This window comes from Oncorhynchus gorbuscha, linkage group LG09, assembly GCF_021184085.1.
Source record: "Oncorhynchus gorbuscha isolate QuinsamMale2020 ecotype Even-year linkage group LG09, OgorEven_v1.0, whole genome shotgun sequence".
Lineage (NCBI taxonomy): Eukaryota > Metazoa > Chordata > Actinopteri > Salmoniformes > Salmonidae > Oncorhynchus > Oncorhynchus gorbuscha.
Window position 1 is genome coordinate 23,843,284 of NC_060181.1, and position 25,910 is coordinate 23,869,193.

Genomic DNA, 25,910 nt, shown 5'->3' on the forward strand with positions numbered 1-25,910 from the left:
GGCCTTACTGTACTCATTGGCTACTCTGTAGATTCCCTTTCCTCTTACACCTGACTCCCATTTCCAGCTAACCTATCATCCAAAACAGCTGAGCTGGTGAGCTGGACCCTGAGGGCTGATGTCCCGAAGAGATACAGTGCATTCTGAAAGTATTTTTCCACATTTTGCTACGTTACAGCCTTATTCTAAAATTGATTCAATTGTTTTTCCCCCTCGTCAATCTACACACGATACCCCATAATGACAAAAAATGTTTTTGCTCATTTATAAAAAAAAAACTAAATAAATAAATAATACATTTACATAAGTATTCAGAAGACCCTGTACTCAGTACTTTGTTGAAGCTCCTTTAGCAGTGAATACAGCCTTGAGTCTTCTTCTTCTTCCTCTGTTTCCTCTTTGTCATTATGGGGTATTGTGTGTATATTGATGAGGTAAAACATGTATTTAATCCATTTTAGAATAAGGCAGTAACGTAACAAAATGTGGAAAAAGTCAAGAGGTCTGAATACTTTCCGAATGCACTGTAACCTTACTGGGAACACAGGAGACATAAAATACTGAGGTCTGTTTAGATCTGCATGTGTTTAAAACACAATCTCTTCTGACATTACAAAATGATTTGCTTGTCTACACACTGGTGTCTGGTAGTGATGGGGGGAAAAAACTCGATATAGTCACTTATCTGTATATTATTAATACAAATAATTGTTTAGAATATCGCAAAATCGCACCAAAACTCCAGTACTTTTCCTTCATAGCTTGTTATTGTTTATTTCCATGACTGATTAGTTTTAAACTAGTTTTCTCATGGCTCTCTCTTGTCCCTCTGCAGTAGACATATACATGGTGAGCAATATGTTTGCAATATGTTTGGAACATCAAAACGAAATGAATTCACAGTATCAAAATGGGTAACACTTTATTTAGATTGTCCTTCTGCAGATACTCATTTCAACTACGTATCTACTAACCATAACCCTAAACTTAACCCTTACACTATCCCGAACCTTAACCCTTACCCTTATTCTAAACCTTACCCTAACTGTAATCTTAGCAAGTAGTTGCTCATCAACAAATTGTCAGTTGCTTATCAACAGATTGTTGATAGTATGACCATCTGTAGCGCATCTACAGATGGACTATCCAAATAAAGTGTGACCTTTATAATCGCAATACATATTGTATCGGCACCTAAGTATCGTGATAATATCACATCGTGAGGTCCCTGGCGATTCCCAGCCCTAGTGTCTGGGGTGTGGAATTTATAGGGGTTGCAGTCATAATAATAGAATCATAAGCTGACGTATACAAGTGTGTGTGTGTGTGTTTGTGTTCGCCCACTCAGAGTGAGTCTCAACACCCTGATCTTTTCCCTCATTCTCTCTGTCTCTCCTTTCTCTAGGCTCAGGGCTAGCACTGACTCATCAATATGAGAGGAGCGGCAGCACCATAAAAGTGATCTCCTGCCACCCACACATAGAGCTTTTAAGAGCTGCCCTCCTCCCAGCCTCTCTCCATGCAGTAGTTAGCTGCCCTCCTCCCAGCCTCTCTCCATGAAGCAGTTAGTTGCCCTCCTCCCATCCTCTCTCCATGGAGCAGTTAGCTGCCCTCCTCCTAGCCTCTCTCCATGGAGCAGTTAGTTGCCCTCCTCCCAGCATCTCTCCATGGAGCAGTTAGCTGCCCTCCTCCCAGCCTCTCTCCACGGAGTAGTTAGCTGCCCTCCTCCCAGCCTCACTCCATGAAGCAGTTAGCTGCCCTCCTCCTAGCCTCTCTCCACGGAGCAGTTAGCTGCCCTTCTCCCATCCATTCTCTATCCCCGGAGCAGTTAGCTGCCCTCCTCCCATCCATTCTCTATCCTCGGAGCAGTTAGCTGCCCTCCTCCTAGCCTCTCTCCACGGAGCAGTTAGCTGCCCTCCTCCCATCCTCTCTCCATGGAGCAGTTAGCTGCCCTCCCAGCTGAGCAGTTAGCTGCCCTCCTCCCATGCCATCCTCCCAGCATCTCTCCATGGAGCAGTTAGCTGCCCTCCTCCCATCCTCTCTCCATGGAGCAGTTAGCTGCCCTCCTCCTAGCCTCTCTCCATGGAGCAGTTAGCTGCCCTCCTCCCATCCTCTCTCCATGGAGCAGTTAGCTGCCCTCCTCCCAGCCTCTCTCCATGGAGCAGTTAGCTGCCCTCCTCCCATCCTCTCTCCATGGAGCAGTTAGCTGCCCTCCTCCCATCCTCTCTGGAGCAGTTAGCATGGAGCAGTTAGCTGCCCTCCTCCTAGCCTCTCCATGGAGCAGTTAGCTGCCCTCCTCCTATGAAGCAGTTAGCTGCCCTCCCCTCCTCCCCATGGAGCAGTTAGCTGCTCCATGGAGTTAGCTGCCCTCCTCCCAGCATCTAGGAGCAGTTGCCCTCCTCCCAGCATCTCTCCATGGAGCAGTTAGCTGCCCTCCTCCCAGCCTCTCTCCATGCAGCAGTTAGCGGCCCTGCTCCCAGGGGCTCTGTGTACTGTATGCTGGGGGAAAGACCTTCTCTCATCAGGGGCTCTGTGTACTAGGGGAAAGACCTTATCTCACCAGGGGCTCTGTGTACTGTATGCTGGGGGAAAGACCTTCTCTCATCAGGGGCTCTGTGTACTAGGGGAAAGACCTTATCTCACCAGGGGCTCTGTGTACTAGGGGAAAGACCTTATCTCACCAGGGGCTCTGTGTACTAGGGGAAAGACCTTATTTCACCAGGGGCTCTGTGTACTAGGGGAAAGACCTTATCTCACCAGGGACTCTGTGTACTGTATGATGGGGAAAGACCTTCTCTCATCAGGGGCTCTGTGTACTAGGGGAAATACATTATCTCACCAGGGGCTCTGTGTACTAGGGGAAAGACCTTATCTCGCCAGGGGCTCTGTGTACTAGGGGAAAGACCTTCTCTCAACAGGGGCTCTGTGTACTGGGGGAAAGACCTTCTCTCAACAGGGGCTCTGTGTACTGTATGATGGGGGAAAGACCTTCTCTCAACAGGGGCTATGTGTACTGTATGATGGGGGAAAGACCTTCTCTCAACAGGGGCTATGTGTACTGTATGCTGGGGGAAAGCAAACGCTGACACCGTCCTGTCAGCACCCTCTTCACACTCCACTGTAAGCAAATTCCCTTAAAAGCAGATCGGAGTCTGATAAAACCACCAGGCAGCCCACTCTGAACAGTGTACACACACACTGAACTCAGCCATGTTTCACAAAGCTCCACACTCAGCTCGTTATCAAGATAAGAGAGTGTGCTGGTCATTTAAGGCTGGGACTGGGGCTGAGGGTGCATTGCATTAGTCTGGGGGTGGACTGGAAGAAGAGAATGTCTTGTACTATCTCAGAATTCTTTCCAGCCCCAGTGACAGCCTTGCTCCTCATCTACAGGGCCAACTGTCCACTTAAACCTTCTGTTCAGTCGCAGCCTCCACTGGCACAGCCCAGGCTCCCTGTACTAAGAGGGGCTTTAGCTGAGTTTTGGCTTGTCCCAGGCAACATTTAGTCAACTCCTGGACGTATAAATAAGAACAATATCAGATAAGTCTCGCAGGAAGTCTATAAACATTTACATTTTCTTTCAAGTGCTGTTTATGGATATTTTATCTCCTATCTGGGAAGTTAAGAACATGGTGAAAAGAGGTCCCAGGCAGGAAGATACGGGGCGGACAGTGAATCAAAACGCGCCGGGTCTGACAGCGACCACGGCCCGTTGACCATAATAGGTGCTGAGTGGGCCTGGTGGAACGGCTGCAGACCCACTCTCTGTCTGGTCCACAGGAATGCCTGAAGAGTTATGGGACGGTACCAGGGCTGAGGAGAGGGGGGTGGAGCGTGGGAGAGATAAAGAGTTGAGCTACCAAACGTATGTCCCTTATGACAGGATACCGACAGCAACCAGAGCAGGGTTCTGGCAGGGAGAAAGGCTAGAGGGAGGAAGGGCTTAGAGGTTTCTATATGGGTTCTGTCGAGGCAAGGGGACCGTCTCCTTTCCTGCCAGAAAGTCAATAGTAAACTACTAAAAGAGACTGCTCTATATCAGGAGAACAAAGCTTCTTCGAAACACAAAGAGCATTGTCATATTCACAATCCAAATATAAAAGTTGGTAACTATTTTGTTTCACTATGAAGTTCGATAAAGCTTTGTACTGTAAATCCTTATCAGGATGGTAAGCCAACAACCATCACCAACACAAATATAACACAGCCAAAAGTATGTGGACACCTGTTTGCCGAACATCTAATTTCAAAATTATGGGCATTAATATGGAGTTGGTCCCCCCTTTGCTGCTATAACAGCCTCCACTCTTCTGGGAAGGCTTTCCTCTAGATGCTGGAACATTTTTATTTATTTTATTTTTTACCCCCTTTTCTCCCCAATTTCGTGGTATCCAATTGTTAGTAGTTACGATCTTGTCTCCTCGCTACAACTCCCGTACGGACTCGGGAGAGACGAAGGTCGAAAGCCATGCGTCCTCTGAAACACAACCCAACCAAGCCGCACTGCTTCTTAACACAACGCGCATACAACCCGGAAGCCAGCCGCATCAATGTGTCGGAGGAAACACCGTGCACCTGGCGACCTGGTTAGCGTGCAATGCGCCCGGCCCGCCACAGGAGTCGCTAGTATGCGATGAGACAAGGATATCCCTACCGGCCAAATCCTCCCTAACCCGGACGACGCTAGGCCAATTGTGCGTCGCCCCACGGACCTCCCGGTCGCGGCCGAAAGGTGTCCGATTGGGTTGAGGTCAGGGCTCTGTGCAGGTCAGTCAAGTTCTTCCACACCGATCTAGACAAACCATTTCTATATGGACCTCGCTTCGTGCACGGGGGCATTGTCATGTTGATACAGAAAAGGTTCTTCCCCAAACTGTTGCCACAAAGTTGGAAGCACAGATTCATCTAGAATGCCATTGTATTCTGTTGCGTTAAGATTTCCCTTCACTGGAACTAAGGGGCCTAGGCCGAACCATGAAAAACATCCCCAGACCAGTATTCCTCCTCCATCAAACTTTACAGTTGGCACTATGCATTGGGACGGGTAGCGTTCATCTGGCCTTTTTTCTTCTCTCAAAATATTGGGTCAGTGAAACTGAAACAGTTCATCTCCTGAATGGCTGGAGGCAGCAAACTATGAACTAGCTATGATTTACAACCTGATAGCAAAATGTATTCAACTATTAGACTATTAATCATGCATTGACTGCATCCATTTAATTCTGCCAACAATGCCTTACTCTACGTAATGGAATTTTCAGTCAAATGTAACTTATTTTTAAAACATCTTATAAAATTTGTTTTGAAGCATAAACTGCAAATGTTATATTTTAGAGCGATATTCTGATTATCTTTTTGTTTCATTTCTGCGAAGTAGTTCAAACGGTATCAGTTCTACTTTAATGTGGTTCTGGTATACATCAGTCTGTGAGACTTCCCTGTCAGTTCTACAATGCACTTAAATGCAGCTAAGGCCCATTGTCAAGGACAGTAACAGTGATACAACACACGACAACGGAGAGTTCAGACTCCTGACTGATGCACACTCCTCTGCTGGATAATAACCACTAACGTAAAGAGAGAGGACTCAGTCTGCTTCTGAGTTTAGCAGCCACAGACAGACAGTGGACTGCCCTAGCATTCTCAGAATAGTTTCTATCCTCTAAACCTTCAATTAGAAAAATAAATAAAGGCTTTTCAACCAGGTAGGCTATAGTCAAACGTAATGTTCGTCTTCCCCGATGTTGTAGCAACACCTACATTTGTGAATTGGCCTTTCTGTGGAGAGGAGGGGTTGAGGGTGGATTATTTGGAGTGTTTGGGAAAGCAACCCCATCAGGAAAGAGAACGTTCACGGTTCTTAATTGCTTTGGCAAGTGAAGAGACTAGCCTTGGGTTGGGACGCATGTAAATTTAACTGCCCCAGGTCAGTATTTAACAAGTCAAATTTTCCCATCGGGCTACTACTGGCCGCAAGACACCCCAGTAGTGGCCAATGGGGGGTGGCACACCTTGGTGGTCTGATCCTGGAGGATCCTGGGTAGTTATGGACAAGGAAGGAATGCAATCTCTGTCACTTGGTAACCTTAAATGGAGCCCCACCAATAGCCTGGCAACGTAGAATTACTCAACAATGTACAGTAGAGTTCTGGACTAGCAGCTCAATATTGTTCCTGGGCTGATCCTGACCAGACGACTCATATGTGTGAACAGTGTGGTCGGTACCATTTTGTCCGTTTTTTGTGTATCTGCAATTAAATGCAAAAAAAAGGGCAAAGAAAAAACATTATTCAAGCTGACAAAGATGATGATGAAGAGGTTGATTAATGCAGCTCGGCTTTTAAAATAATCAACCTCTGAGTGTGTGGTGCATTTGACATTACCCTTTAATTTAATGGGTTTTTGACTCAAGACGCTTTGTTTTTGCAGCTTCATTGTAGCGCCCGTCCCCCTTTTTCTTTGCCCCTTTTGGGGCCTTTTTTTCCACCACCATATGGTGCAGGCCTTGCGGAAATAATCCACTAAAAACAACAGGCAGGCCTGCACTTAACCATTTCTTCTTTAACGCCACAAGAGAATGAATCGCTCCTTTGTCTAGCATTCTGCAAATGATCCAGGATCATTTCTTGTTCTCAAACTAATTAGATTAGTTCAGCGGGGTTCAGGGTTATTGCAATAAGTTGCAGAGGAATGAGGGGTAGATGACGGCGTAATCAGCCACCAACGTTCAAACTTTCCTTCCTTAATGAGCAGGTTCACGCCACCCTTCTAGAGCTCTAATGGCACTTTTCTTTCAGAAGACCTCATTTCAACCACAACCTCATGTGGGGTACAAGTCAGTGTTCTTGCTGATCATAATTGCCTCACTTGGTAATGTTAAACACCGCTGCGAAGTGACAGAGTGAAAAAGACGACCGACCAGAGTTTCAATTCCACTCAGCAATCAAAGAGATCATTATCTTGCTCTGCGTAACGATAAGCATCTTTTCGATGCACTACATGTTCCAAGTTATACATGTATGATTTCCATCCTGTTCTGGGAAATAAGAAGCGGTCAAAAAGACTGTACACCTCGAACAAAGAGCCATGGACATCCAGAGCTCAGTTACCTTGCACTGTGTAGAAAAAAGACGATACCTAACAAGAATTTAAGGGTTTAAAAATATAAATAAATTACTTGAAGGACAAATGGACTGAAATGGGGCAACATATACTTTAGGTTAAAGAGAAAGCTGTGGACATGAGAGAGCTACAGTAACTGGCAGACATGGCCTGAAGAAACCCGGCCCGCTTGTGCCATAGAGTAGCATCAGCAGAACCAAGCCAACAAGAAATATTTATACAGACACCGGAAAACCATGAAAAATGTTCTTGTCTTTAGACTTTTAAATAAGCACTTATAGAATGATTTGGCACAGCGCGTCCTACAAACACATTGGCACACCATATATCACTGAGGCTTGTTCCTACAGAAGCATTGCGCTGACGACTCACCTATTTCTTCATATAATTCACAAGGATTACAGAAATCAAGGCTGCATTTAATGAGCCTAGTATTTTTGCTTACCTCCAACAAAACTGTTATCAGAAAAGGGGTGAATTAGTTAAAACAACAGCTCATTTCTCAAGTTAAGGGCATATATTCTTTATGTGAAACTTTTGTCCGTGTGAGTACAGAAGAGCTCAGAATAAAATGTGTGTGGTTACGGAGCGTGGTTGGGTATTCACACTACTGGTCCTGTAAAACCGCCTGTGTGTTAGAACTGCAGTCAGTATTTGTGTCATTAATATCACATTAATATCATATAATACTTCAAATGTATACCAACATGAGTGTAGGTCGCCTTGGATAACAGCGTCTGCTAAATGGAATATTTGATATATTATAATGATTTGCCTAATTAATATATATATATATATTTACATAATAAATATATGGGGAATTTGAAATGATGCTGACAATTACATTGCTGGAAGCTACAATCTATCTGCAATATTAAAGCTGATCTACCCACAAAAAAAATCAAAAATGATTAACCTACTAAAACATATCACTACCTGGACTTGTATATCTAAAATGTAACAGGTCTCAGCACAGACATTGATCCGGATGATGGCTTCACACTCAGCACTCTGAATGGGCTCATATGACATGTCAAACAACATCCTCTATCCACCTCGCCCACATCTGATGTCCCACATTTAGGTCACGTAAATTAGAAGTACATCTAGATGCAATATTATAATAATATAATTGAAGACATTTAGCAGATGCCTTTATCCTAAGCGACATACAGTGCATTCATTTTGCGAATGGACCCGGGAATCAAACCCACTACGCTGGCATTGCAAGTGTAATACTCTACTAAATGAGCTACAAGCCCCTCACTTTATACAAACAGTTACCAAGGTTGGGCTTGCATAGTTATTTAAATTTTAATTTACACTAAGAATTTAAAATAGGCAATATTGTAATTGTTTTTCTTTGGGGCTATGTTTTCTATGGCTGAGTTTAGTATGAGAATGAAATGTGTAATACATGGATCAAATGAATGCATGTTGGTTGTTAACAATAGCTCAGCTGTCTCTATGAAACACACTCCCTACCTCCCAGTAAGTGAAATCTTTGAGCTAAGCGCATTATAACACTGGCTCCTGTAACAGAGGTAATGGTGTTTCTTAAGTACAGAGACATTTTCAGTTTTGAGTAGTCTGGATGGAAAAGATAGCATATGTTAAACATTATACAAATCTGCTGAAATAGCAAGACTGTCATGAGAAAACCTTTCTGCAGCGTTTCTGCAGCGTTAACAAAGAAAATGTCTCGTAATAGCTGCTCATTATCAAGTGTTTAATATGCGTATCCAGACAGAGAGAGAATGTTCTACCATGGCACACTTTTTGAGAAACGGCATTTGAGTTCAGCCACTGTCCAGAGGTGCAAACCCTCAACTATGTGTTCACCTTCCAAACATAATGAGATTATTTCATTTCTACGCTTGTTGCTTTTGCATTATTACTCTTAAAGACTAAAGTATGTGAGTACAATAGTGCAACGCACAGAAAATAACATAATACTTGATTTGGAAATAAACAGCCTAAATGGCTGAATTCTTCTTGTGATTAAAACCAAAGATTGTATTTATTAAATCATGTTAATGTTGCAATACTGTAGTGTACTTATCAGGAGGGATAAGGTGCCAGCATTGGCTAATGACAGGCACAAGGACACACTGTTGAATGGAAGACAAATTGAGCTGTTTTGAAAAATGACAGGTCTTGGTTCACCCACTAATTAGGCTCATCTCCATAATGAATTATTCCTCTGCAGGTTCACAGCAAAGGCAAAGCAGCACTCATGTTTCATCAGTCAATACCCTGAAATGCTGTTATCTATATGTACTGCCAGTAACTTTCTCCAACCTACCCTGCAACATAACCTGAACTTTGTTTCGTAGTATGAATACATGTTAGGTATGAGTAAGCTATAACAACACTGTAGAAACCTACTTTATACTGTAGCAACAACCTCCTGTAACATTTGGTAAAGGATGAGATCATGACAATACAAACAATAAGATGAAATACGATTAGTTGAACCATATAGACAAGAGCAGAGTGAACAGAGAATGTTAGACGACTGGGGAACCATGAGCATGTGTGTGGCCCAGGGAGAAAAAGAGTGATAGACAACATGAAGTCAATATAGACAACATGAAGTCAATATAGACAACATGAAGTCAATATAGACAACATGAAGTCAATATATAGACAACATTAAGTCCATTTAGACAACATTAAGTCCATTTAGACAACATGAAGTCAATATAGACAACATGAAGTCAATATAGACAACATGAAGTCAATATAGACAACATGAAGTCAATATAGACAACATTAAGTCAATATAGACAACATGAAGACAACATTAAGTCAATATAGACAACATGAAGTCAATATAGACAACATGAAGTCAATATAGACAACATGAAGTCAATATAGACAACATGAAGTCAATATAGACAACATGAAGTCAATATAGACAACATGAAGTCAATATATAGACAACATTAAGTCAATATAGACAACATTAAGTCCATTTAGACAACATGAAGTCCATTTAGACAACATGAAGTCAATATATAGACAACATTAAGTCAATATAGACAACATTAAGTCCATTTAGACAACATGAAGTCCATTTAGACAACATGAAGTCAATATATAGACAACATTAAGTCAATATAGACAACATTAAGTCCATTTAGACAACATGAAGTCCATTTAGACAACATGAAGTCAATATATAGACAACATTAAGTCAATATAGACAACATTAAGTCAATTTAGACAACATGAAGTCAATATATAGACAACATGAAGTCAATATAGACAACATTAAGTCCATTTAGACAACATGAAGTCCATTTAGACAACATGAAGTCAATATAGACAACATGAAGTCAATATAGACAACATGAAGTCAATATAGACAACATTAAGTCCATTTAGACAACATGAAGTCAATATAGACAACATGAAGTCAATATAGACAACATTAAGTCAATATAGACAACATTAAGTCCATTTAGACAACATTAAGTCAATATAGACAACATGAAGTCAATATAGACAACATTAAGTCAATATAGACAACATTAAGTCCATTTAGACAACATTAAGTCAATATAGACAACATTAAGTCAAAAGAGACAACATTAAGACTGTATAGACAACATTCCACATAAGCTAAAGGAATACAGATGGTAGTGACTTAAAACACCAGATCAAAATGCTGGAATATACCAAAGCTAAGAACATAAAACTGTTTCAAATGAAAGAGCCGAACAATTCAACTCCACTACAACGAGGATCAGGCAACAGTACTATAAAACATATTTTGAGAAACCCGCCTGGGACTTGGGTTCCGAAATTATAAAAATACAACATCACAATCCTAACCCTTTTGGGCCCATTCACTTTGGGCCTCCACTGACTTGTCACGATTTCGAGTTACGTAAAAAATAAAACACCATTCACAATATTTAAGCCTAATCGATGTATTACTCAAGTCACAGATAGCAGGACATAGAAGAATAGAGAGCATACATACCTCTGCCGAGCATTGGGTTAGCGCATTATCAGCACAGATTCCACAGGGATCCAGATATCAGAGTAGGAACAACATCCAGAGTCCTTGCCCTGGTTCTTGACTGAGGTATCCTTTATTCCACGTCCATGCCGGAGATGCATTTATTCCATTGTCTTTTCTTTGGTCTTGCTGTTGTTGTTGTTGTTGTTGTTGGCAGGGTCTTTCTCAGATTTCTTAAAGGTTGTTCTCTTCTCCCACCTGTGACTTCAGAGGAGATTCCAGGTAATATCAGTCCTGGGTTCCACCACAGCACGAGTCACAATGCTTCTCTCTCTGCAATCACACGCCTTTCAAAACGCACAAAAAAACTAAATCAACACCATATGTTCTTTAAAGTCTAGATGTATCTAAAAACGTATCCCACAAATACACATCAAACATGCAAGTAGACCTCAAAAGTAGTATATGTTTTTTAAAGCTTGGAAGCTGGAACGAGTTTAAAAGTTATAAAAGTTAGGAAGACCATACAGACCGACATCTTGCATTCCATGTGATTTCGAGAGAAAGAACAATGATCAGTAAAAACACAATTAACGACGTGGTCATTACAAGAAAGAGTCAGTCCTGTGCCGCGTTAGCAGCAAGCAGCAGGCATCATCAAACTGCCGGTCTGTCGGACTCATGAATGAATAGGAGCTCTAGCGGTACGACAGGCCCTCTGGCAATCCAAATTGGAAACAGGAAAACAAACATTATCGGGGGAACACTATTTTCCCCCTTCTTCTCGACGAGTCATCCTGTCCAACCTGTCTGAGACAATGTAATGGCCTATGCTGTGCCCACTACAGCCGGCCTAGACCACACAGACGCAGAGAGGAACACTAAACCACAATGAGAGAAGAAGGAAAAACACTGAAAAATAAAGGAGGAAAGAAAGAACACACACTGACAGACAGACACTTAGAAACGAGCTAACACATCATAAACTGAGAGGCAAAACTGACTCGTCAGTGTTCCAGAGAGGAGAGGGAACGGACCACGTTTTTAGCAGACTCTACTCCTAATCAATGGGTATATCTGTTTTTTGGTGATGGGTAGGGAATTTCTACACTGGCTATCCCCAAAGTGCACTATGGAAATCCTAAGATACAGTAAATAGACACACACACACTCTTTATAAGTATGGTGTAGAACCGAGGGTAGGGTACTTGTGTGGCTGGGGAAAATAAAGGGAAATTCCTGACCTAAACCTACACAAAATGTCTACCTGACACAGATAGCAGGACTCTCCAAATATGAAACAGCAAGTGTCTAGTCCTACATCATTACACCTTGTAAACCACACCTGAAGCCACTGCTGCATACAGAGCCCAGTGCAAGCCTTGCCTGACAACTCACCCTGCATTTCATTCCGCTGCTCTATTGATCACTACATCAATTCAGTCGGAAACTGCCATCCTAGAAGTCGTTTGTGTGACTTCAAATTTGATTAGTGCTATCCGGGATCCTTGGGACATCCCTACTCCTAAACCCTAACCGTAACTCCTACCCTTAACCTAACCTTAACCATAACCCTTACCTAACCCTCACCCTAACCTTAACCCTGCATTTCCCAAACAGGGACCTCAGGACCCCAAGGGGTGCACGTTTTGGTTTTTGCCCTAACACTACACAGCTGATTCAAATGATCAAAGCTAGATAATTAAGTGATTCCCTCCCAGAAATCGTCTGGGAGGGGGGCAAATCCAGACTCATAGAAGAAATGTCAGTTGGCCAGAGCCATGTGGAGGTGTAGCCAGGCAAGTACAAGCCACCCCCATCCACATAGCTGGAGGGGACACATCGAGGAGCTTTTCCATTTGGGGAAACCTTTTTGTGTAGTTAAAGTACTGTCTTGCGTTAACAGGTGAACACATGGAAGAGCCCTATTAGCCTATAGAACAAAGCCTACTTTCTTGTCTTTTAACTTAAGGTTGTTGCTCAGAATATATGGACATTTTGAGGGGGAAAAATCTGTTAAATACAACAGTTGTGTGAAAAACATGAACTGTCACTTCTTGCATCAGCAACTGACAGTGAGAAGGACTTTTTAAAACAAATAAAAAGAGAAAAGGTAGCTGTATCAACAACTATTGCTTACACATACTCCTACCCTGGTTCCATTTTCCACAAATCTGGAAAACTAACTATTTGCTTACCAGGGTGAATCTAAGGTGCTATTAAAAGTTTTTAAGGCTACCATTTACTGCTGTCTGTCCTCTCTAAGTAAACTTTAGAATTACGTCAAATGGTTTAAGAAAATCAAAAGTTTCCTGCCTCTCCTGGTTGCATGTATCAAACCACCAGGGAATGTGTCTAGCCATTTGCAAAAGCATTAAAATGTTTTTAACCCTAAAAGCAAGCACCAACATGTGTTTTGCTTAAACACACTAAATTAGTAATGATTGCGAAGAGTTGTGCTAGGTATATTTGAAATGTAAATGCAAAGAGCCACTGTCTGTCAAGCAGTAACACTTTTTATTTTATTAACCTTTTCTAACACAAGTGGTTCTAATTCTCAAACAAATAAGAATTATTTTTAAGGGTTTCAAAATTCTAACAAAATGTACCCTTGTTGGCACTTTTGGGTTAAAGAGACAGGCCATTGTGTTCCATAGACACCAACGTGAGAACATACATGTGAGTGGGCCTTTATTCATGGTAAATCTTAGCTTCCTTTGTCTATTTAAGTGCATGGACATGAGGGGAGGAACCTACACAACCTGTTCGAGGGTCAAAAATGACTATACAGATGTCATACAGTATGTCTGATTTTCAGTTTCAATATCTTTTCATTGAGATACAACCACCTCCAGAAAAAGCCGAAACATTGCTGAATGGCAATGAAGGATCGCTGGGTCGACCAAACAAATCTAAACCTTAATGTATCACAATTGTACCTAATTTCTGTAGTAGCCTACGTGTCATATTACATGATCATCTTTGATGTCTACAATTTTACAAGGAGCTATGCACAGTTTTTATCTGCTCTTGGTTTCTCATGTCCTTTAGGATTCAAGACATGACCAGTTTCTATACTATATGTAACTTTCTTTCTTTTTTCATGAGGCCTCAAAATATTTTATTTTTCATTAATAATGAATTATTAAGCAGCACCTACGTGGTGAATCTGGTACAAAGATACACTGCGAAGTGAAAGGCTGTCCTCACAGCGATTCGAAAAAATCCCCCTAAAAGTAGTTGTGCAAACTCTAAAGCCATGTATAACAAATGCAAACCCCCCACTGTTGCTTTCTAATACCAACGAGACCCAAATTCATCTGTCAGCCGTAAAGTTCCTAACTATACAAGAGTTGATCTATTGCATACCCCCTTCCAAAGAACTCACAGATGGGAACCCATTTACATTTCAAATATACCTAGCACAATTCAGCAGTCACTTCAAACAGCTCTTATCAAACGAACCATGTGGATCTTTCTCTCACTTTTGAAAGAAACACTCCCTGTATAGAGTACCACAGAATACACATGACAAGTCATTTTATTTTCCATAATCCTCTCATAAAAGCAAAAGTAAAAAATCTTCTTAGAAAATGAGGCTAAAGTGGCTGCTTACATCAATGGATTTGGTGACAAAACATTGTTCCTAATTAATTAACGGTTTATCAAGTGCTTCACGTATCAGATGTAATACATACAAGGCTGCAGTGAGGACAAAGTCCACTTTTAGAAGTGGATTTTTGCAACCAGATGTTTTGATGCATATTATTTATAATAAATACTCTTTATGCATGTGTGTGTTAACACTATTAAGGCAGAAATAATGTGTCTATAAGACATACAGGTGTCCAAATAACTAAACTATTGTTAAACACAGAGTGTTGTTGAGACTATGTTTCAGCTTAACCTTTCTCCCCTCTGAATGATGAAAAGCGTTTCTTTGCTTTGGCCACATCATTAACAAACTTTCACTGACAAGAAAGAGGGCTTTCATAGACAGAAGGTGTATCATTTCCAGACCCATGTTGGCGTGTAGGAAGGTTGGTTTCACAGTTTACAGGAAAGAGTATGAGTCCTCTACTGGAACCAACAGGGGAATTTTGTGTCATAACAATGTAACTACAAACAAGAGCCTAAGTGAAGTTGAAAATCGGGTGATTTAGAGTTGTGCTCATAGATGATCTTAGATCTTACCAACTGAAAAATATTCCGTTTAGATAGACAGAAACATTGTCTAAATGTTAAACGTTATGCTTTTGAAAAAGTCAATACCTTTAGGGGGTTATTTGCTACTATGTACATGGTTATAATGTAACTATCAAGCAAACACACTGAGAATATGTAACTTGTACATGCCTCTGAAAGTAGCCCTTTGCACCAAGAATAGAGGAGTAGATGACCAAAATATCTCACCTCCTCATAAAAGTAATGGGGCAGGTATAAGTAATAAGGCAGAATTATATTATCTTTATAATGCTTGTAGCAAAACATAATGAAAAGCTATGTTGAGTTTCTGCAAAAGTGAACTGTTTCATCACGATGCCCAGTCATGCTGCTCTGAAAACTTTCTGGATTTCCGCAGACACACACACATACACACACTGCACCTCTGTGTCATCTCCTTTGAGATGTCGCCTAATCCCCTGCACATGGAAAATATATTTAAGACTTTTGAGAAATGACTGACTTTTTAAAAAGTAATTAACAAGTGATTAGTTATTGATAAAGTTACAAGCACGTTGTTACATTTCTTGTTTTGTAACAAAGTTGGTACATGACTTGAACATTCTAAAAACCAAAACTTAGAACTTCGTAGGTTACGAATAACATGTGGAACGTTTAGAAAATAGGCTACTGGTGAAATCTTTTGGATGTGCATTTTATTGTAATTAGTTGAAATATTCTTCTGACCCGAGTGTGTTGTCATGCCTACGCATTTTCTTATCTTTGAGGAACATCACGGTTTACGGAAAGTTGAGTGGAAAACTTAACTCAGTTCTCGACATGAATGAATCATTAAACATCAAAATACACTTCAAAATATATACAAAGTTTCAGAAGCCGAAAAAAACAGTGCACCTTAACATACTCTCCATGCTCTCTAATACGAACAATGAAAACAGAAATACGCGATGCGCCAAATAAAATCCTCGTCTTATTAGTGTGTTTGTGTGACTTAGATCACAGATATTCTCAAGACCATAACTATATTCTGTCTCCAACACCTATCCAGAATGCGTCGCGCCTTTACAAGAATGCTACAACATCTGAAATCTAATTAATAAATGAAATTGGAAGGGAAAAGTAATGAACAAACCTACTGATCGGAACTCATGTTATTCTCCCTTGTCTCAATATTTACACCCTCTATTACGGCTACTGCTTCTACCAAGTAGCCCATTTCAATTTCTCACGCGTTTGACCCAACAAAACCTACATGCCATGTGAAATCCGAGAAGCCCTGCTGTTTTTTTTTACAGCAAAGTAGCTCACTACTGATTCACGAAATCCCTTAGTTATTACATAACATTCTCTAAAAGCGATCCGCATTCTGGAACTACAGTAATTTCACATTGTTCGCCTCCGTACTCGTAACGTGCATTGATTCGCGTTGTCCTTACCTGTTGATTAAATTGCAATAGTCTTTGCAGTCTGAAAGATGGTGGAGCTTTGGCGTAAGCCATGAACCGTCTTTGTGCTGTTTGTTTGTTGATCTCGGGGTAGCCTACTATTTCTTTTTTGTTAGAGGGGATATAACATTTCGAATCTCGCCTGTGCACGTGGAATCAGGGTGACTGTGTATAATATTTAAAACGCCCGAGTCTGGATGGAAAAGGAGGTTTAGTTTGCAGTGATCCCAGTTCTTTATCAGAAATGTTATCGCTTGACAGGACCTCAGACTCCAAGCATTACGTCAGTTTCAAGACACCAACACTATTAATATCAAGAAGCCCTTGCGGAGGAAAGCGCCACCCCAGACCGGTCGTTCTTAAAGGGACAGATGCATCCCTGATCCTCACTACCAAGCTATAACGCAATAATAACAAGTGAACAGTTTATCCACTTCATCTTAATATTTGAAATGGCCTAATATTAATCGAATATGATCCCTATATTGATATATGGTTGTCTTAATGTCGATTTAGTGTGAATATACGTATTTAACAGAAAATCTGCTCTGATAAAAATATTATGTTCACTAGACCTAGGTATTTCTGAATTATGTTATGGGTATATTGTATTGCTATGAAAGTTGGAAATCATGACATAAGTTGCAAAACTTTACTATTCTGTGTATGATAGACATTATTTTCTTTAGTCGAGAAATCATCACAATTCCAACAAATCACAAGACAGGTTATTGAAATGTCCAAGACTAAGTGTAGATGATATACATTTTTTCCAGACTGAAATTCAGATTTATACACTATGATAACCCAATTGATGTGATCCTTTAATCTCGCAATGGCCTTACTGATGTCAAGGATAATATTAGGTTGTGCTGAGTTAATCTATTCTATTGAGTTTTATTCACCATTTCTTTTAAAAGTAGGGTATCAAAAAGATCCTACTGGCTGCTCGATATCTCATAATGTTAGCACTATTATAAGTGAAGAGTTTTTTATTCTACCAGGGTTTAAGGGATAACATTTGAACTTTTTCTTCATAGAAAAAGTATCTCTAGCATGTTGTGTATACCCCCATTATTGCCTCTTCATTAAAAACTCATGATCAATCAATCTAGTTTGTTCCAATAGACAGGGTTTCCATATCACCATAAATACTAACCTGAGGACTCCAGCATTTCTAGCAGCTTAATAGATCATAAGTAATGCTTTATTAAAAAGGAGATACAAAACAGTGTAAAGGTGGGAGATCTGTCTAAATGTATACTACAGATGTGAAATGCACTTCATTACACTGAAATGCACTTTTTTACACTGAAATACACTTTTAAACACTGAAATACACTTTTTTACACTGAAATTCGCTTTTCCTCTCAGTGAAAAATATAATAGGGCACATTTGTTAAGAAAGAACTAATGTAATTTAGTGCATAAAGTTAATTTTGTTTATAGATTGTAAATACAAAACTGGAATGCATACTAAGTTGCAAAGTGAAAATGAAGTTGCTGATGAAAGACACGAGGGTCGTTTTGAGATAAATGATATGTGAATAATAACAATAATAATAATAAAGATAATAATACTACTACTAATGATAATGATAATAATAATTATGTTTTAAATACATTTACAAACACACTCTATACAAGTTCCAAAAGTTTCATTCACTCTTTGAGTTATGCAACAAGCTTGTTTAAAAACAAAATCATAGAAACGTATGAGTTTGGTTAGTAGCTCAAATGGCAAAAGAGAATGCAAACACCATATTCATATTTTATAGGATAGTCTCTAGCAAATGATTGACCATCCACATGATCAGAACTAAAGCATAACGCATCAGAACACCCAAATTGACTTAAAAAGTTATACTCTTAATTCCTTCAAACACGTTGAAATATGACATATGTTGTTAAGGTACTCACTCTGAACCAATATAACTGTAAGCCTGAGGGAAGAAATAAAGAATAGATATACATTTCATTTTAAAGCTCAACAGTCTTCCCTCACAAGCTGTTGCTCTGTTTCACCACAGAGTGAGCAGTCCCTGGCAAAAACACTCCCAGGCATCGTTCAAGTTTTATTTAACACAAGCAGTATTGAGGGAAAATCAGGTTTTAAACCGCATTTTGAAACTTTGAGCTTTTACCAAAGAAAGTAACGTGTGTGTTGTGTGTGTGTGTGCGTGTGTGCGTGTGTGTAAGAATGTGTTGGTGAGAATGTGTGGAGTAATTGTGTGTAGAATCTTTGCCTGTGTGTGTGTGTGTGTGTGTACTTATGCGCAAACTCTTTTCAAAGTTTGTTCAATGTGTTTACAAAAGGGGATTCAAATTCAATCTTCTCATTGCGTGGTTTCGATTGTTCACATTGAAGGTGGAATATGGGTTTTCTAGGTTAGGAAACAATGGACGAGTTATACTGAAGGAATCACACAGCAGACTTTGCCTGACTCTTTCCACAGGCTTTCCATATTCCCCTCTTTTTTCCCTCTTCGGTTAAGACAGGGAATATGAGATGTGAGAACCCTTTTATATCAAGCAGTACTTATTGTCATTCTCACTGTACACTCATGTTTTTGTTGTTTTTTTTTGCGGTGGAAATTCATGAAGAAGGAATCTTTTGAAAAAAAGGCATCTAGATGTGCTTATTTTTTTATACAAAAATAAGATGGTCTAGTGTCAAAAGACAATGAAAACTATGTTCCTGTCGCCCCATGCTTCCTCAATACCATGCTCCTTATTATTATGTCTCATATACCGCACTCACACTCATAACATTTAACAGTTTCATTTTATACATTTACTTTGCAACAGTGCTAAAGAGACCAAGATATAAGAAAAACAAGACATTTGTGATTTGTTACTATCATCAACCAAATAGATGTCAAAGTATGTACAGATATTGTATTTTGTACAGTTGCCTATTTATAGATTAGGTTATTATGTTATGTGAATCAAACAGATTCTGCGATGCAATACTTGGCTAGTCCCCTGTCACCTATTCCTGCCTGATAGTGTAGCGGTCATAGAAATAGAATCCACTCATTATGCCATCGTTGACTTGAATGAGGAGGCCAGTTCTATGGATTCTATTTCTATGGTTGCAGTATTATCTTTCATCTGGCCATGCTGACTGACCCTTGACATCCTGGTGCAGTAATATTTAGAACTGGTAATGGGTGAGTGACCTTGTACCAAACAGATTTTTGTAGCCTCACACTGTGATTCAATCACCTAATATATAAAAGCACAACCCAGCCTATATCTACTGACTTCTATTTCAATACTGAGTTTTAAGCCTTCACAGTACCAGTATGGATCCATATACCTGCTACTGTCATTACATTTAATTTTAAACAACTTTGGCCAAACTGTGTGTTATTACCAATATTCAGTTTTCAAGCAGTTTTACTTCTTTGCACTATTAGACAGAAAGTAGCTGATATTTTGCTGGTACAGTATGGATCTTCACCATTTCCTTATTCTGTCACTCTCACTTCATGTTTGCAAAGCATTGTTTCATAATGGTTACGCATGCTTGTGGGTATGATTTTGTTTGCCCTCAATATCAGAGCAGTGTGATTGGTGCTCTCTGTCTTTTATTTTGCTTCCTTATTCAATTGAAACTATAACCCAGCAGTGCTGGAAAAAGTACCAGATTGTCATACTTGAATGAAAGTAAAGATACCTTCATAGAAAATGATTCAAGTAAAAGTGAGTCACCCAGTAAAATACTACTTGAGTAAAAGTCTAAAAGTATTTGGTTTTAAATATACTTAAGTATCACAGGTAAAAGGGAAAGTATAAATCATTTCAAGTTCAAGCAGACCGACAGCACCATTTACATGTATTTATTTTTTTATTTAAGGCTAGCCAGGGGCACGCTCCAACACTCAGACATTTACAAACAAAACGTGTGTTTCGTGAGTCCACCAGATCAGAGGCAGTAGGGATGACCAGGGATGTTCTCTTAATAAGTACGTTAATTGGACCATTTTCCTGTCCTGCTAAACACTCAACATGTAAGGAGTACCTTGGGTGTCAGGGAAAATGCATGGAGTAAAAAGTACATTATTTTCTTTTGGAATGTAATGGGGTAAAAGTAAAATGTGTCAAAAATATGAATAGTACAGTAAAGTACAGATACCCCCCAAAACTACTTAAGTAGTACTTAAAAGTATATATTTTTTTTACTTTACACCGCTGCAACCCAGTCAGCCAAACTTGACTATTTTCACTCAAATGCATAAAACGTTTTCTGAAAACCCCAGGCCTTCTGTTACCATTTAGTTGGATAATTAGATGAGTAAAAAAATGCAACCATCATGCTGTTCAGTTGGGACAAAGTTGTCCTTTGTGAGGATTTTTACAAAAGAAAGCGCTAATCGTAGCTCAGCCCTGAATCCAGAACAGAACAGCAGGAGAACACAAGGTAATATGTAATTATACTAGAGCTAAGCCCTGTAATCTCAGCCAGGGGAGAGGACATGGCAGAGAAGGATACCAGCAGCAGACCTCCTGAGCTGGGTTGACACCTGGATGGCTAAACACTACCTGAACGTATTGATCACCGTTTTCTCACCGCGTGTTGGTCTGTGTATTTGTGTGTGTGTGTGTGAGTGAGTGTATGTGTGTGTGTGTGCATGCGTGCGTGTCACAGAGGGTCCATTCTCACGTAGTTACAAAATACAATGTCAAATTTAAGCAGAAAGGGCCTTCCTTGTGTTGTCTGTTTAAGTTTTGAGGCTTAAAACGGATGCACCGATAGATTACCTGGAAATTAGTTGTCTTTCTTTCTTTAAGCACTTTCGTTCTGTTTTTGGGAGGTAGGGTCAACATCCGTTTTGTGTTGGGACGGTATGGCTACACAGAAGGATTAGGGACAATCATCGCTTCTCAACAAAGAGAAATGTGGAACGTAATCAGAGCTTGGGGCTGGCTGTCTTTCACACACCATCTACCTATTAGCCTGTGAGACAGGGCATTAGCACTAAGGGTATTCTGAGACAAGCTGTTAGGCATCACATTTGCCATAGAGGCCAACCCATGGAGGAAGAAGTAGAAAGTTCCTAAGAGTGAAACTTGAGTGAGAGACAGAAAATTGGCTCCATGGCAGAACCTGAAGTCTGGACTGGCAAGGACAGGGTGGATATGGCCTATGGTATGCACAAATACTTACACAAATACTCAAACAGTACATGAAGCTTTCAGTGGATTTTTCTGTAGTGTAACTGTAATGATACTGTAAACATAGTGATTGTAGGAATGGAACTGATAAAACAAATCAAGCCTTTACTCGAAAACTGCAGTCGCAATGACAAATAAAGAAAAATGGACGAAGTATTTGGAATGCCATTAGAATGGCTGGGCAGGATTTTCAATGAATCCACTACCTAAACATTTTAAGTGCATTTCCTGCAAGCGGTGGAAATGTATATGCAGAACAAATTTGATCCATAAATGGACAGTTTTCAATTTTAATGTTTGCTTCATCCATGCAGTTCCATAAATGGAATTCGCTGAGTGGAACTACAGAACAAAGTGAAAACTTTTGTCTGGAAGAACTCCTCAAAGTGCTATTACTACATTACTACATTACTTTTCACTCCGAAGCACAAGGGAAACCATTTGAAAATGAGGGCCAAATGAAGGCAATTTTATACCTGAGTACGTTTTGTCCTCAACATTTCAAGACGTAAACTATACCGTTTATTTTTCTCCCAAAATAGTGTGATTTGAATTATTCACCTTCATTGCGTCACGAAGACAAACAGAGTCACTGTGTGTTTAAGGGGAAGACTCAGCAATGTTCTTTTTCAAATTTGAGAAGAACTGCTCTCATGAAGAGAAGATCAAATGAGACTAAGGCTAAAGTCAGCCATGTGGAGTCACTGCCCAGACAGACAGGAACACAGCCAGCATCTCATCAGCAGGGCGGACACAGGACACTGAGTCCTCGCTCTCTCTCTCTCCTTACTCACTCACTCACTCACTCACTCACTCACTCACTCACTCACTCACTCACTCACTCACTCCACACCCTAGAGAGAGAGAGAGAGAGAGAGAGAGAGAGAGAGAGAGAGAGAGAGAGAGAGAGAGAGAGAGAGAGAGGAGAGAGAGAGAGAGAGAGAGAGAGAGAGAGAGAGAGAGAGGGCACATGCAGATGCCCTTGTTGCACATGATCTTAGATCCAAAAGGCCTTTCACAGATTGGTGCAACAGTGCCACTGCTGAGGCTGGGTCAGAGACAGACACAGACAGGAAGTTCTAGTGGTTAGGATTTCGTGGAGAACTGATATCCTCCCAAAATACTCTGGTTTTAACCGAGGCTGAGGCCCTTTTAAAGGTTGTGGAACAGTCTACGTAGAGGCCTCATAAGAATCAGGCTATATCCCAAATGGCCCTCTACATTGTGCGTTACTTTGACCAGAGCTCGGTGAAAAGTAGTGCACTATAAAGGGAATAGGTTGCCATTTGAGACACCAACTCAGAGTTACAGTGAAATGTCAAATAATTCAGTATAATGGATTCAATTAATCCCAATGAAAAACAAAAACAAATGGCTTGGTCATTTATTAGTAAATATGTAATACCTACATTCATTTTTGTACCAGAATTAAATATAGGCTAGTATTAGTATCACATTCTGAGATGAGACACACAGCTGGTTTAACCTGTGGTGCTGAGGACACAGATCAGGGTAGTAGGTCTGCTCAAATAAGATCCACTGTTCATTAGTTTACAGCAGTTAAAAAACAATAGTACACATCATTAAGCTGCATTCTCTGTCTCTTAACTCTATTAACTGTGCTGCCTGAAGTGATTCTCACTCTCTTAATGATGAGAGAGGGAGAGAGGGAGAGAGAGAGAGAGAGAGAGAGAGAGAGAGAGAGAGAGAGAGAGAGAGAGAGAGAGAGAGAGAGAGAGAGAGAGAGAGAGAGAGAGAGAGAGAGAGAGAGAGAGAGAGAGGGAATAGTAAGAGAGAAATGGCGATGGCGAGAGAGAGAGGGGGATAAAGAGAGGGAGAAAGAAAGAGAGAAACAGAGAGGGAGATAAGCTAGGTGTTATAAAGTCATCCTCATGGCAGGCCTTGTCTGTGACTTCTCCCATGAGTCACTCTGCTCCGAGAGAGCTGTCCTCGCATAAACCCAGGTGACATAAGCCAAGCAGAGGTGTCTCTCTCTCTCTCCCTTTCTCTCTCTACTGCTCACCTCAGTCAGTTTCACCAGACGGGTCCAGGAGACCATGACCTTTCCTGAGTGGTGCCATCAATCCATCAGACACACACACACATGCACACACGCACACACACATACTCAGCAGGAAAAAGAGACACTAAAACGTTTCCAATACACCTTGATTCGCCGCAGTGAGGAGATAGCTGGAGATAGGGAGTTAGTTTACAGACGCTTGCAAAATGAGATCGCTGTGAATCTCACTGAGCTAAAAGAGGGGTCCAATAGAGATTTATAATATTGGCCAATATCATGAATTTGATGTTGAGATTATAGATGCTGCAAAATGCTAAATGCAATCTGTTACTCTCAATATTTTTCCCATTCGGTTCCATTTCAACACCCCATCCTTTCAACACCCATCCTTTCAACACCCCATCCTTTCAACACCCATCCTTTCAACACCCCATCCTTTCAACACCCATCCTTTCAACACCCCATCCTTTCAACACCCAACCTTTCAACACCCATCCTTTCAACACCCATCCTTTCAACACCCCATCCTTTCAACACCCCATCCTTTCAACACCCCATCCTTTCAACACCCCATCCTTTCAACACCCCATCCTTTCAACACCCATCCTTTCAACACCCATCCTTTCAACACCCCATCCTTTCAACACCCAACCTTTCAACACCCATCCTTTCAACACCCATCCTTTCAACACCCCATCCTTTCAACACCAATCCTTTCAACACCCCATCCTTTTAAACACACCATGAAAAATAACTACATGAAGTGAACCAATTCTACGTGGTCAACACTGATTCTGATCTAAGAGTCCAACTGTAGCTCAGTTGGTAGAGCATGGCGCTTGTAACGCCAGGGTAGTGGGTTCGATCCCCGGGACCACCCATACGTAGAATGTATGCACACATGACTGTAAGTCGCTTTGGATAAAAGTGTCTGCTAAATGGCATATATTATTGTTATTATTATTATTATTACACAGATCATATTTATTTTCCACAGTGTATAACTGTAGGAAAGTATAAAACGAATAACTACCTGGGCGGCATGTAGCCTGGCGGTTAAGAGCGTTGTGCCAGTAACCAAAAGCCGACTAGGTGAGAAATCTGCCTATGTGCCCTTGAGCAAGGCACTTAATTAAGCCTGATTGCTCCTGTAAGTCGCTCTGGATAAGAGCGTCTGCTAAATAAGAAAAATACATACTGTATATACCGTATATACTGTATATATGCGAAGTGCGATAGTGTCCATGGTGTGTCCCCCAAATAGTACCGTATTCTCTGTGTAGGGCCCATAGGACTCTGGCCAAAGTAGTGCACAATATAGGGAATAGGGTGCCATTTGGGATGAAGCCCTTCTTAACAAGCCATATTGTACATTGACCAGCTGGAATGTACCAGGGAGTAGGTAGAAGCTGGTGCTCAATGCTTACACCCCACCGCTTTAACAGTGCTAAAAGGTATCACATATCCCCATTTCTCTACGGACTGCCGCTCTTTATCCCCTTCCTGTTAACCATAAACCTCCCCCGTGGTTTAATAATTCCTCACCGTGTAGGCTGGCCTAGGTAGCAGGTGAAAACCCAGCCTGTATATGCATGTGTCTGTGCAAAATTACACTCACTCAGGCTACACACAATTACACACACACACACACACAAACACGCACGCACACACACAGGAACTAAAAGTGCATGGCTTTAGGACAGATATGAGCAGGTGACACCTCATATATCACAATGTTAATGATGTAGGTGTGTTAATGTGAAATATGACCAGGAGTAATTGTACATCTCCCCGCTTGTCTCCCTTGTTAATCATGTTTATGCAAACAGGTTCTCATAATTCAACTGATAATACACCAGAGAAATATTAGAAAACAGATTAGCAGAATTTTACTGAGATAAATGAATTTACCCACAGTCTATTTCTTATGTGTGTTTGTGTACTTCATGTGTGTGTGTGTGTGTACATTGTGTGTATGTGT

General features: G+C 40.7%; 1 protein-coding gene across 1 annotated transcript in view; it reads right to left on the reverse strand.

Annotated features, from left to right (window-relative positions):
- The window catches only part of LOC124044336 (zinc finger transcription factor Trps1-like), a 175,361-nt gene extending 158,350 nt beyond the window's left edge, over positions 1-17,011 (reverse strand). The window contains 2 exon segments of the mRNA XM_046363994.1: positions 11,117-11,442; positions 16,717-17,011. Coding sequence (XP_046219950.1) covers positions 11,117-11,129 — 13 coding nt within the window. The 5' untranslated portion in view covers positions 11,130-11,442; positions 16,717-17,011.
- Between the last annotated feature and the right edge of the window lie 8,899 nt (positions 17,012-25,910).